This window comes from Orbicella faveolata, unplaced genomic scaffold (assembly GCF_042242905.1).
Source record: "Orbicella faveolata isolate gen_17 unplaced genomic scaffold, um_ofav_v1 contig_25, whole genome shotgun sequence".
Lineage (NCBI taxonomy): Eukaryota > Metazoa > Cnidaria > Anthozoa > Scleractinia > Merulinidae > Orbicella > Orbicella faveolata.
In genome coordinates this window covers 8,776,215-8,789,273 of record NW_028301553.1, presented here as the reverse complement: position 1 = coordinate 8,789,273, position 13,059 = coordinate 8,776,215, and the positions used below count along the sequence as shown (strand labels likewise).

General features: G+C 41.3%; 1 protein-coding gene across 2 annotated transcripts in view; it reads right to left on the bottom strand.

The window, feature by feature from the left end:
• The window catches only part of LOC110050321 (dynein axonemal heavy chain 2-like), a 75,740-nt gene that overhangs the window by 9,536 nt on the left and 53,145 nt on the right, over positions 1–13,059 (bottom strand). For both annotated transcript variants that reach the window (XM_089295028.1, XM_089295029.1), the window contains 18 exons: positions 12,707–12,993; positions 9,766–9,930; positions 9,295–9,420; positions 8,734–8,823; positions 8,345–8,403; positions 7,912–7,978; positions 7,461–7,556; positions 6,928–6,982; positions 6,122–6,271; positions 5,390–5,522; positions 4,653–4,797; positions 3,774–3,973; positions 3,169–3,295; positions 2,670–2,755; positions 2,027–2,127; positions 1,230–1,344; positions 768–858; positions 447–572 (listed from right to left, as the gene is read on the bottom strand). In XM_089295028.1, the coding sequence (XP_089151154.1) occupies positions 447–572; positions 768–858; positions 1,230–1,344; positions 2,027–2,127; positions 2,670–2,755; positions 3,169–3,295; positions 3,774–3,973; positions 4,653–4,797; positions 5,390–5,522; positions 6,122–6,271; positions 6,928–6,982; positions 7,461–7,556; positions 7,912–7,978; positions 8,345–8,403; positions 8,734–8,823; positions 9,295–9,420; positions 9,766–9,930; positions 12,707–12,993 (2,219 nt within the window). The remainder of the gene's footprint in view (positions 1–446; positions 573–767; positions 859–1,229; positions 1,345–2,026; positions 2,128–2,669; positions 2,756–3,168; positions 3,296–3,773; positions 3,974–4,652; positions 4,798–5,389; positions 5,523–6,121; positions 6,272–6,927; positions 6,983–7,460; positions 7,557–7,911; positions 7,979–8,344; positions 8,404–8,733; positions 8,824–9,294; positions 9,421–9,765; positions 9,931–12,706; positions 12,994–13,059) is intronic.

Genomic DNA, 13,059 nt, shown 5'->3' with positions numbered 1-13,059 from the left:
CATTGAATGTCTCGTTTTAGTGTAGTCAGAATCAGAAGGTTAAGTGGTAATTGAACATTTAAACAACGGCGCCTTCAGTCTCAAGAGCGCTCAAGAACGAAATTGAGAAATAAGGCTATGCAACTGTAAACTTTCATGCTGTGTTGTATCTCTTTCGACAGTTGTTGAATTGAATTGTCGAAAAACAAACACCACCAAGTGAAAGAAATACTAAAAAGCTATCAATTAAAAGGGCACCGACACAATGTGTTTTCACGCTGTAAAATAAAAAAAGAAACACCTTATACTGCATAATAAACAGCACAACATCAAAGTGCTGCTCGGTAGCTTTCGTTTGAATGGTCGCACACTTAAGTTTCATCCAGAGACATAAAAGTTAGAACCACGTAGTTCAGGTGGGGAAAAATAGAGAACGTCTTTAGATGTAAGGGCGGAAGTAAACTTACGTCTTTCACTCCTTCTTTGATCATGCGCGTGGCTATTGGTGCCTGACCCTGACCCAAAGAGAGGGCATGGAACCGATTTGACATCCCAGAGTTCTCAGCAAGCTGTAACAAGGCGCTGGTGGGATCCTGTGAGATAAATGAAACAAAAGCGGTTGAAAAAATTAGTAAAAATCGTTTAGTCAAAGGTGAAATTAAACCACAAGTCAGTCCAGTAATTTTATAACAAAAGGTTGAGGAATATTCACCATCTTTTCATAGAACAATGCGAGAAAGTCGCACAGGAGCAGAAGTAACAATTTCGTTTCGAGAAAATGAACTTACCACTCCGGGAGATAACACAAAAATTAGTGGAGTACGCGTTGACGAGTCTTCCACCACCGACGCCATGTCTAACACTGGAGGCTCGACAAACCTGAATTTCGAGAGCAAAATGACATTTTATCAGTTTAAAGGAGTAAAGAGTCACTTAAGCATATTTCACGGGAGACCACTCAAAAGTAGTGCATGACTGGAAATGTTCATGCTCAGTTGTGGCGCGAAAACTGGGAACTGGGACTGATACGCAAGAGAATGGCGGGAAACAACTGAAAACTGTGACAAAACGCGACACCTTAGGTATGGCGGGAAAAATGAAAGCTGTGACGAGTGCGCGACATTGTGGCGGGAAACCACTGCAAGCCATGAGACGTGGTGCATTATGACAGGACTGCTCGAGGCTATTGTTTCCGGTAAGACACCCTCTGAGTCAGCCTTTCACGAAGTTATAAAAAAAAGAGAACTTACTTGGAGCCCAGGTTGTTGACAATGAAGGATGTAGCAGTGAAAGACACTCGGTCAGGACGCAGAGATCGAACGATCAACATCCTCTGTAGCTCGTTACACGCATTCTCCCATTCACCTAAAGAACGGAACAGAAAACATTATCAGAATATTACAGCATAGGCAATATTAATGAGTTCACACTACTTTTGAAAATACGAATTAGGGATGCGGTTCTTAATTCTTCAGAAGGATGGATGGAGAACATTACAGAAAGAATTAGAAGAAAGAAGCTAAGCTGATTTTTCAAGACCTTGTTTCGTAGATGTTTTATTTGGACCAGGGTAAGTGTTACTTCGCATGTATTGAGACAGACACATTGCAACCTTGATAGCCGTAGAGACAAGTATAAAAAATAGACTTCTGGCAGTCTGTTTTTCCCTCGAAATAAACCAGGGAGTATGAGGCGAGACGTTTCAGACTAAAAGAGATTGGGACGAGACATGGACGCGGGACTCACGTCTCACCCAACCCTGTATTGTCCGTACCGCCTTTACGCGTTCGTGTTTACGGGCCAACCCTTGACTGACCCTAAGGACTGCCTGTCAGCAGTCTTATTCAAAAACGAGAACAGTAACAACAGTAGCACAAGAGCGACAACAGCATTGAACGAAGTTGAAAATACAACAAAATTGAAAATAAAACTACGTCATTCCTTCAGTCCTGCGTGACTGAAGGAAAGAACGAATTGACAAGACAAACGTCTTCAAAATGAAGCTTAGATAAACAAATAATTATTGAGCAGTTTTAGCTCCTCTCACCCGGTAGCGGTGTGACTTCAGGCTCAGCACTGGTATACCAGATGTTCCAGTCTCTGGGATACTGTTCAAACGATGTGACAATACCATGGAAATTAGGCAGTCTGACAATAAAAGAACGACAATGTGTTAATGGAGGACGTACCATAAAATAATATAAATTTGCCTCTAAATGTTCGTTGTCGACGGTCAGTTACCTTCACTGTGTCTGTGACATACACCTAATAGGGGATATCACTCCTCCCCCAAGGAGTTAATGCTAGTCCATAGCACGCCCCCGCCCCCGCCCCCGCCCCCCCCCCCCCCCCTCCCTTGGCACTTTGCTTATGCCAAAGTTTGCCACTATCCATTTATACCACCGAACGGAGAGAGGCTCTAACGTGTTCCTCCCGACCCCACCCCCGTTAGAGTTCGAACTCTGGTGCTCCGTTTCCGAAGTATAGCAAACTAACCAACAGACCACCGCGTCAAATATGTCGCAATTTGACAAATATTTTCGTCGTTAAAAAACCTCGGATGCCTTGATCTTGCACGTCAATGTGATGACTTGTTATAGCTTTAGATGGAGCAACCCAGCCGTTTTGTTGTCTAAAAAAGCAGGGAAAAAATCGTTTCTGCACCCTGAATAGAAGGTGTGAGAACTCACTTGTCTAGTTCTGTGATGTTATCCCACGAACTCTCATTTAGCCATTGAGTACACGGATTATCCATCTGACCTTCCCTGTCCAATATCTACAAACAAAACAAACATCTCCACGGTTAAATCAGTTGAAACGTCAAATCACTGGTTGTAGTGACAAGAATATGACATTAACAGCACTTAATCTGCGGCTAGCTATGCGAGGAGGCAAGATAAACGAAATTCTGCGCTGTGATTCGCTACCCGAACGGGCGAGATAGCGCTATCTTGCCTGCTCGTGACTACCCGCTGTGTCCCGCAAGAAAAATTTCCCCGAAAGCCGTATAGTAAATCTTTCATTGACCAAAAAGCTTGTTCGGTCAAGATGGCTGGATATTGGCCTCGTTCTTTTTTTGCGAGCCTCGACTTCGTCTCGGTCCATAAACACACAAAAAAAGAACTTGGCCAATATCCAGCCATCTTGGTCAATAAGTTAACCCATATAGGACATCTAACTGTTACTTACCACTCCCCCTCTGAGGAAGAAGTTGTATTCGTCCATATTGAGCTTCCCAGCAGCTTCAAGAATCTTGGAGCACATTTGAAAAGAGAACAGCAGCTTGTGACGCTCAAACAAACCGCGGCAGGTGTACCTGAGGAGAAAAGTCATTTGTAAAAAACAGCCACGCCGTACATTGCGGTCAGACCCTTCCAGCCGGAGCTGCTCTACAGGTTATGTTGGTGTCCCAAACCAGTCCTGTGGGAGTTGAACTTGTTTCTTATGTACACACTTCTTTTTCTTTGATCACTCATGTCTTTACACTCTTTTGTTCCAATAAATTTGCATGCGGCCATGAGAGAAAATGCTCTATGGTGTAAAGCGGTTTCTGGCTGGTGTACATTGACTGTTTTTAATCAGCCGATCTCTTCGAGGGTACTCTCTAGTGAATCACCAAATTCACTACAGTACACCGTAAGTAAAGTTACTCATTTTAAGATAATCCGTGTGTTGAACCTACAGTAGGCAATCATAGTTGCCGGGTGAGCGAGACGTACTGAAGCAATGTGACTCACTCCTTCCTTTCACGAAAAGAGATAGACTAAAGCACTAAATTTTGTTTTAATACATACTTGTACACCGCATAAGTGTGGTAGTCATTCAGATTCTGTATTCGTATTTCCAGGTTGGGGCTCCGCTGACTCTTCTCAATGGAGTTGTTGAACAGGTCAATGTAGGCGTCGAGGGAGAACTGGTACATAGGATCTATCTTGCCCATGTCATTCAGGACAAAGAACAGGATCGAGGCTCGCTGTGCGCACGGCCGGTAGCCCTGGTGACGAAATACGAGCCGGGTTTAGTTGTACTTTTTCTTCATTAAATATAGATTTTATATCATGATGTCGCGTTCAAGGCACAGCCTTAAAAATGAGGAGCTCTTGGGAAGGCAGTCCTTGGAAATGGGGACCTATTCTGGATGATTTCCTTTTTCTTTGACCTCCCTGCACAGTGAAATTCATTTATACGTCCACTAATTGACCAGTTCAACTCGTGAAGCTAGAATTAATGCCATCTAAAATTCGTCTAGACGACTCCTGTTCGCAGTTTGTTGAACACAAGTGATGCATTTTATTGTTTTAAACTGAGCACAATTTTTCTGCTTGTTTTTTCATTTACCATGAAGGTTTTCAAATAGTTAAATGCTGGGGTAAAATTATAGAGAAAATTAAGGCCGGGGTCGTAAGTTTTGGTCGCATTAACGAGGTAGAAGCACTAACGGCATGGAGGAAAAGAGAGGTTTCATTAGCTTACCCAAAATTTAAGGTAGAATTTGGTTCAAGCTTAATTATAGTTTAATTGATAGCTAAAATCAACTCTTGGTAAAAATTAACTCTTCTCGACTGAAAACGAAATTTAACACGTTAATTTGATTGCTATTATAGAGTTTACACATTTATTGCAGTACGGGCGCTTATTATAATAGCAGCGAGTTATTGTAACAGAGCCATTACCTCTCTTGCAGCGTCGATCTTGATCTCAGTTTGTTCGCTGACCTGTAACTGTTCAGCTACTTCCTGTGAAGTTGTTTTGGACGAGTTCAACGTGTTCACAAGCTGTTCATCATCCAACAACGAACCTTGAGCTGTCTGCAGCAACCTAAAGGACGATAGCACATTGACTACGTTAAAACACTTAACCACTGGCTAACAAAAACGATTACATTCTTGTTTTGTTATTGTTAGGCTGACTGAACACAATAAAAACAACTCAAAGGGAGACTAGGTTATTTATTGCACCGTGAGTTTTGGTACGGTTCTGATGGTGATTTCCACTAGGGTTCTTGAAGTGCTTGTGTTCCATTCAGCTGCAATTTCAGCGCCATTTAAACAGTCTCTAGGACACGGTATAAAACTAACAGAGGGTTTGCATCAAAGCGTGTCGTTTTTGTCATATGTTTGGAACCTCCAACGATACCACGCTGAAACCCGACCGAATCGGACCGAAATTCTGCTTCACAAGTGAGAATTGCCAGAGTTGCAACACAAGCGCGACAAAATTCGCAGAGGAAATTTCGACAAAAACTGCATTAAAAATCACTTGTGTAAACGAATCCTGAAAAATAATTACATTGTACAGAATTAAACCATACTTGTTGCCTTTTTTTTATTATTATTTTTCATGTTCTGAGTACGTTTTTAGCTTAGCAAAATCACACCAAACATTTTCGCGTACAACAGCAACACTTTACCTTAAGATCTCGTCCTCCAGTTCCTCGAGTTTCTTTTTATTGGCTGCGATGTTAATGACAAGTGCATCTTTCTGCTCCTCTAGCTCTGGTCTTTCTTTACGAACAACGATACCAAGGAGCTGAGCCTCGAGACCTGCAAAACACAAACAAACGAAACAGTCATTCATTGAAAAAAAAAAAAAAAAAAATTGCGCACGACGAAAAATCCGGGTTTGTAAAATCATCACAAACCCTCAAATTTCCGCCGGTGTATCGAAGAATTTCCACAGAAGACATGTAAACTCGTGACTGAAAGTGCAATTTAAGACTATTGTCTTTATTGAGTCAGGATGAAAAGCCATTGTTCGCAAATTCTTGTAGAAACACTCGAAGTTTCTCGCGTTTCATTCTTCATATAAAAAAATCCCAACGAACAAGAAAATGCGCGTGCACCACCATTGTCACGTAAGCATGACGCAGTTGTACATGTTCTTTTTCCTAGCAACATCTCTGGGCGCGCAGTCAATTCTGGGACGCAGATTTCGTCTGAAGTTGTTGAGATAGTAATTGCCTTCATTTTCAGTTTTCATGAGAAATCTTTCAGCCAGGAACAAAGCTCTTAATGCTCCTTCTTTGAGAGTTGCAGTTTCACATCAACAGCTTAATTTTTTTTCAGAGTCATTTGTTTTGGGCGATATTCTGCTTGTTACAAATCCATTTGACCGCAATCCTATTAGTAAGACATAAACCAACCTTGTTCTTTCACAGCAAAGTTGACGATGGTAGTCTTGGTGGAGATCTCGGGCGTGTAATGAGGATTACTCAGTTTCGTTGTAATATAGAAACGGAACTCAGGACTGTACTCCACTTCCTTGTCACCAAGCCGAATCAACCAACGACCACCTGCCAAAGAAATACCATAACATTACAGTTTATTTTCAAAAGAAAATATAGCAATCAATATTTGATCTGTTCTCTTGCTGGGGCACGGTTGTCTAACGGATAGCGCGATGGAATCCGGATCGAACGCCCCGGGTTTGAGCCCTGGTTGGCGTTGTTTGAGTTGAGGTCTTGGTTAAGACATTTTAATCTCACAGTGGTAATCTGTGATAGACCTGTCTCCCATACAAGGGGAATAGCAATATTCTTAGTTGTTTCATGCCCAGAAACAGACCTAACTAGAGAAAGAAGATGCGTCCTTTAAATATCGCAGGGTTGAGGTACACTTGAGGTATCTTGAGTCAGTAGTGCAAATATAATACATAAATTTTTTAGGTGTTTTCAGTGGTATGTAGTATTAAAACCTAATCGTACCTTTTTGGTACGCTTCGGTGGCATATCAGGCGAGTTTGGTCTCGCCATGGTTCGTATTTTGGAGAAACGTAGTTGACCGAAAATACCCTGAAACATTTCGTGCGTTATTTGTATGATATTCGCTGCAGTTGGACAATATTCAAGGTTTAACCCTCCCGGGAAATTGGTGACTCCTTTTGCGAGTTAGGTTTAGAACTTCTGCGGGGAACTAGTTCATATTACGAGGACGTATTATCGTCAATTACCTTGTTTTACTATAGACTTGTTCAGGATAGGCGCCAGAGATGGGTCCAGTTCCTCCTGAAAGATGAAATTAGCATTCACTCTAATGACTACAAGTCGAAAATCTTCAAGGCGCCACTTCCAGAGATACTGTTGATTGAGGAACTCGGTTCCTTTTTCCAACGTATTTTGGATTGCTGTGCTTGCAAAATTTCCGCATAAACGGCCATGTCGATTCTCAGCTGACTTGACTACCAACTGAAGGCGTGGACACAAATCGTATTATCCGCAAATCTAACTTCATTAGCTTGAAATTTCACTGTAAATGCGATCCTCCTATGAAACGACGATCCCTCCCACCCAGTTTCCCTGTTAAGCTTTAATGGAATTGATTTTCAAAATTCAAAACCTTTTAACTTTCGAGGACTGTCTTAAAGGACAGCACCTTCACCAAATGAACCAAAAACAAGCTGACTGCTCCACTACTGAAAGTGCAATACTGGAACCGACTTTCGACAAAATATACTACAAGCGAGCGAGGCATGTTCACACTTACTTGCACATTCTGCAGCAAAACCGGGTTACCAAACTGAACGGAGTTTTCTAATGTCCTCAAATAGTCCGACTGTTGCAAATCAATTATTTTTAGACCCTGAAGAAATGGACAAGAAAGGGCATTAGTTCCGTGACCAACATTCAAAGGAGCTAGCTACGTCATGGTTTGCGCATGTTGAAGAGTTTAGCCTAAATTTTTCAAGTTCGTCGTTTGAAATCCATGTTAATCTTCTCCATCCTTAACCATCCTTGTTTCTTTATGGTTTATTATAATCTCTTTAGTGTTTTTCTATCTTATTAAACTGTTATTTTCAGGGTGTCGGCCAAAATTACTCAATAAACCGTGACCGAACTCCTTTAAGCGAGTAGAACATTGGACGAAATTCCGGTATAAGTAAACTACTGAAATATATATCTAATATCTAGGACTCAGTAGTATCTGCTGTACCGACCTTCTTAGTCTCCATATTCTTGATCCACTTGATAGCTTGTCCCTGTGGATCAATCATCAGTGGCCACCTAAAGGGCACATCAAATCGATCACAACTCTGCATTCTGGTAATTCTGTAAGATTCTGTCTCCGTTGTATGTTCGCAAGAAAGTACCTTCACAGCGCACTGAATTGGTAGCGCAAAATACAATTTCAGGAAATTCCCCCTTGATCAGTCCTCACATGCATAGAAAAAAATTGAGGCCATATTTTGAGCTCCGACATTTCACCCAGTCCATGAGACTAACCGTCGCGAACAGTTTGCCAGTTCTAAGATCTCCATAAACGTCCCATCGAGAAAGAAATTTCAATCAGCAAATACAAAATAAAATCACTTCTGGCAGACAAAGACGCGATTAAAATAACTTGAGTGTATCTTGTATTTTTGCCAGTACCTGCTGCCCCGTGTCACCATAACACCATTCTCTGTTGAAAACGAGTCAGAGGGCAAACCCTGATAACAATAAAAAACACAATATTAAGTCAAACGATTAAAAAATAAAACAAATTGGGTACATGCAAGGTTCTCGCTAGGTACATAACGGCAAAGGAAACTTCTGTGAGAAAACCACTTATTAGTAGACTGCTTGCAGTTTGCTTTTCCGCTTTGGGTCAGACATCCGACGCAAAAAGAGCGGTTTGGACGAGTGGGGTTTCGGCCGCACCTTCGTTTCGTCCCAAGCCGTTCTCTTTTTAAACCATGGCTCGTCTTGTACGTACTGTAGTTCTATCTTCAAACGAAAAATAAACTGAAAGCCGCCTAATTTGTTAGAATTACACAAACCTGGATATTCCATTCTCTGACAGTGGTTGGTTTGGCCAGGAAATTGGAGAAAGAGAAGTCTGGATTACAAGCCACATTTAGCTGGCGCACCTGGAAAACAAGAGGCATGGTCTCATTAAACACACTAAATTGACAAGTAGATCAAATGGTTTGGTGATAGTGGCTGATTTTATAGAATAGCATTCATCACACAAGGAACCCATTAGGAAGCGAAAATGACTAAAGACTGCGAGAATGGAAATGTATTAAACTTGTATAAAATGTATAAAACACGTAGAATTCATGACTGACTCGGATTTATTTGAACGTTTACGTGAACGGTACAGGAGTTGAACACAAATGTAGAAGTCCAACTATGATTACTTAACCCTTTGTTGCGTTCAATCTTTCTCGTCTTCATTTCCAAGTTTCAACCTTGTTCAGTTGATGACTAAAAACGCTTCCTTTGTCCAAAGTTTCGGGTGACTCCGGTTTCCGTTTGATAGTGCCTTTTAGTGATCAGATCGCAGTAAGCGAAAGATTTTAACGTTACAGACGCTACAGTTACTAGACAACAAATACCTGCGCCAGCCATGTTTTCTCCACCAGCTCGTCTCTGTAGTTGGACAGGAATGGTCCAGCGTAAGACAAGAACGCAGCAGCAATCAAACAGTCTCCCACAAGGTAGCCAATGTTCTCCTCCAGAATCTACACACACATAGGAAAGGAGCTAAAACAAACATTTGGAACAAAGATGCAAGATAGCTTGGCGGGACACTTTTCAATTCATTGATTGCACATTTTTGCTACGAGTTTTATGTTTGGTGGACAGTGTGGCTCATGCGACACGCTTCAACCAATCAGACCAAACACGACGTGTTTCGACCAATCACAAGCAAAGCCAAAACCACACGTGACTAAACAGATGTACAATTTCCCGCGTTTGGAAGCGGTTGCAAGCTTCTGATTCTAGTCCTGAGTCGTCGCGTTATTCACAGCTGCTCACAGAGGTGAAGACGTAACAAAACTATTCCAATGCTAAGTTTTTCTCACCTTAACACTAGCTTCCCAGCGGTCCCTCTCTCCCGCAAGTCCAGACACCAGTTTGCCGGCGCGTTCAAGCTTCAATTCAGTGATCTCAGCTTTCTTCCTCAGTTCTTCCTTCTGCGCAGACTTCTCATCGTACTGCCTTTTCAGCTCTTCCATTCGATCAGTGACCTGACGAATACATGCAATATATCACACACGAAAGATCGTGTTTGACCACATGTCCAAACACCAAGAAGAGAGATGAACGTACGACGCGCAGCGGAGCATTTTTGACGAACTTCGAGGTGTTCGGAAATTTGTTCAAACACACTTTTTTAAGAGGCCCTGCGCCTAAGAAACGACCGATGATTTCCGGCTAAAAAATAAAATCGGCCGATTTTTATCTCCCAAGTAGAGGTTACCGAATACTATTTCAAAATGAATTTCTTTTGTTTCAGTTTAGCTTTAAACCAAAAATATCGAGCCGCAAACTTTTTCCGTCTGATAGCAGCAAAATCAGGCCGAAAATAAGCCCCCGCAAAATACTGTTCAGAAATTACTATCGCAACGCAAAATAATGAGAAAACTACACAGTGTTGAAGAAAAAGGCCTTTTAATGCAATATCATTCGATAAACATCAAAAAACTGCCGAAGCGATTAAAAAATAAAGTTTCAAATGTTGCATACTAAATTAGATGGAGCGTTGGAGCTGATTTTAAAATAATTATTTCTCAAAAGTCCAACGCTGTTGAAAGCAATCACAGTGATGAATTAGACATTGGAGGGATACACACCACGTTTCTGGAAAAACATTTTTCGGCCAAAGTATATTGACCTTGTACAAAGCGTTCAAAGTTACCGTGTTTACCGTTATCCTGCTACTTCGGCGAAACACTTTTCTTTTGCCAATACGGCCGCGGATAGCGTGTTAAACGCCACTTTAAACCTTGCTAGGCATTCAAAGACCATCCTGAGTAGAAGGATGTAGAATTGAAAGAGAAAGGAAGATGAAAAATACGCAGAAAAAGAAAATAACTCGAAATTACCGTCTGCTAACGAAAGTTGAATCTGGAAAATGTCGTCGTGTGACAGCGGCCATTAACGTCATTTGTCACGTCAAGTCGCAAGAGCGTGGGAAAACGAGTCTGCGATGTCCTTCGGGCGGTCAGCGGTTAGGGATCCAGTCGTGACCCCATAACTCAGATCACGCTGCGGCCAAAACGGTGTGGCGGTTGGGGAAGTTTTTCTTTTTGAGTGACCATCATTGGTGAAAAATAACATAACATTGTTCCACTAAACGTTTTCTGGCCGGGAAAAATTGTTTCCCTATTTGTGCATTCGTTTGCATTCCGCCGCTATTTGTACAAATGACGTCAATGGCCGCTGTCACGCGACGACATTTTCCAGATTCAACTTTCGTTAGCAGATGGTAATTTCGAGTTATTTTCTTTTTCTGCGTATTTTTCATCTTCCTGTCTCTTTCAATTCTACGTCCTACTACTCAGGATGGTCTTTGAATGCCTAGCAAGGTTTAAAGTGGCGTTTAACACGCTATCCACGGCCGTATTGGCAAAAGAGAAGTGTTTCGCCGAAGTAGCAGGATAACGGTAAACACGGTAACTTTGAACGCTTTGTACAAGGTCAATATACTTTGGCCGAAAAATGTTTTTCCAGAGACGTGATGTGTATCCCTCCAATGTCTAATTCATCACTGTGATTGCTTTCAAAAGCGTTGAACTTTTGAGAAATAATTATTTTAAAATCAGCTCCAACGCTCCATCTAATTTAGTATGCAACATTTGAAACTTTATTTTTTAATCGCTTCGGCAGTTTTTTGATGTTTATCGAATGATATTGCATTAAAAGGCCTTTTTCTTCAACACTGTGTAGTTTTCTCATTATTTTGCGTTGCGATAGTAATTTCTGAACAGTATTTTGCGGGGCCTTATTTTCGGTCTGATTTTGCTGCTATCAGACGGAAAAAGTTTGCGGCTCGATATTTTTGGTTTAAAGCTAAACTGAAACAAAAGAAATTCATTTTGAAATAGTATTCGGTAACCTCTACTTGGGAGATAAAAATCGGCCGATTTTATTTTTTAGCCGGAAATCATCGGTCGTTTCTTAGGCGCAGGGCCTCTTAAGTGTTTGATAGATCTTATCAATCGAAACTAAAACTAAGGAGAAAACGGAGGAGTAAAATCGTAAAAATCTGCTAATTAAAATCAGATATCCAAACACCGTCACGGTCAGGATTTCCTTTGTTTAAACTTAATGAATTATCAATGAGTCTGAGAAGTATTCGTAATCAATAACTCACTCATCCCAAGTAAAATCAACAGAAACATAAAGAAACGATTTTTCAAAACCAAACTACATTCTGTCCACGAAAGAAGAAGTTCAGACTTTGATCATGCACAGGTATTTTCGATCTTGAAATGCACGCGAAAATTGTTTCCCTCGAGAGCGCGAAAATCTAGCTAAAATTCAAAACAATTGATTAGAATCGACTTGAACTTTTTAAGGTGACAAAAGCCTAAGAATTTGAGCGAAAAACCCTCTTCTTAATTTCTGTTTTTTAATTTAACGCAATTATACTCTGCTATCGCGGTGAGTTCTTCTTTGGTTGTGTAACTCCACAAATTAGATTTTGTCAACTCCAGTGATCACTATAACATTACGTGAAATTTGAGGGAATTTTACTTTGTGAGACCTGGTTCTCACTAGCGATAGAACGGCATAACGACATAATCGCGTATGTCGGTAATGAACATCGACATAAAAACACGAAAGATCAGTTTTTTCCTTATGTCGTTAAGTTCATGCTGTTATGTTGCTAGTATGTCATTATGTCAGGATGTCCACACTGCAAACATAACAACATAACGTCTTTCTTTAGTGCCGTTATGTTTATGTCGTTATGTCGCTAGTGTGAATATCCCGAAACCTTTGTTTGGTCGGCCCTACCTCTTTCAGCTTTGCCTTGGCATCAGCTAATATGGCCTGTTTCTCCTGCAGCTGGGATGTAGCCTGTGCGAGCCTCTGTTTTTTAGGCTCTACCACTCTGTAGATCCGGCCATACACCTCCATGGCCCGCACCCACATGCACAACGACTTGGCTGCCAGTGACACGCGGCCGATGATCTCTGGCTGAAAGTCTGCCTGAGCGCAATACGTACCAATCTTCTTTAAGATTCTGTCCGTCATGTTATCTTTGTCGTAGTTGACTAGTTGTTTGATGAAGTTTTGATCACCTGTAGGAAATTGCCTTCGTATTTAAACAAATTCTTCCAACCTTACTGTAAGAAGCATATGGAGTT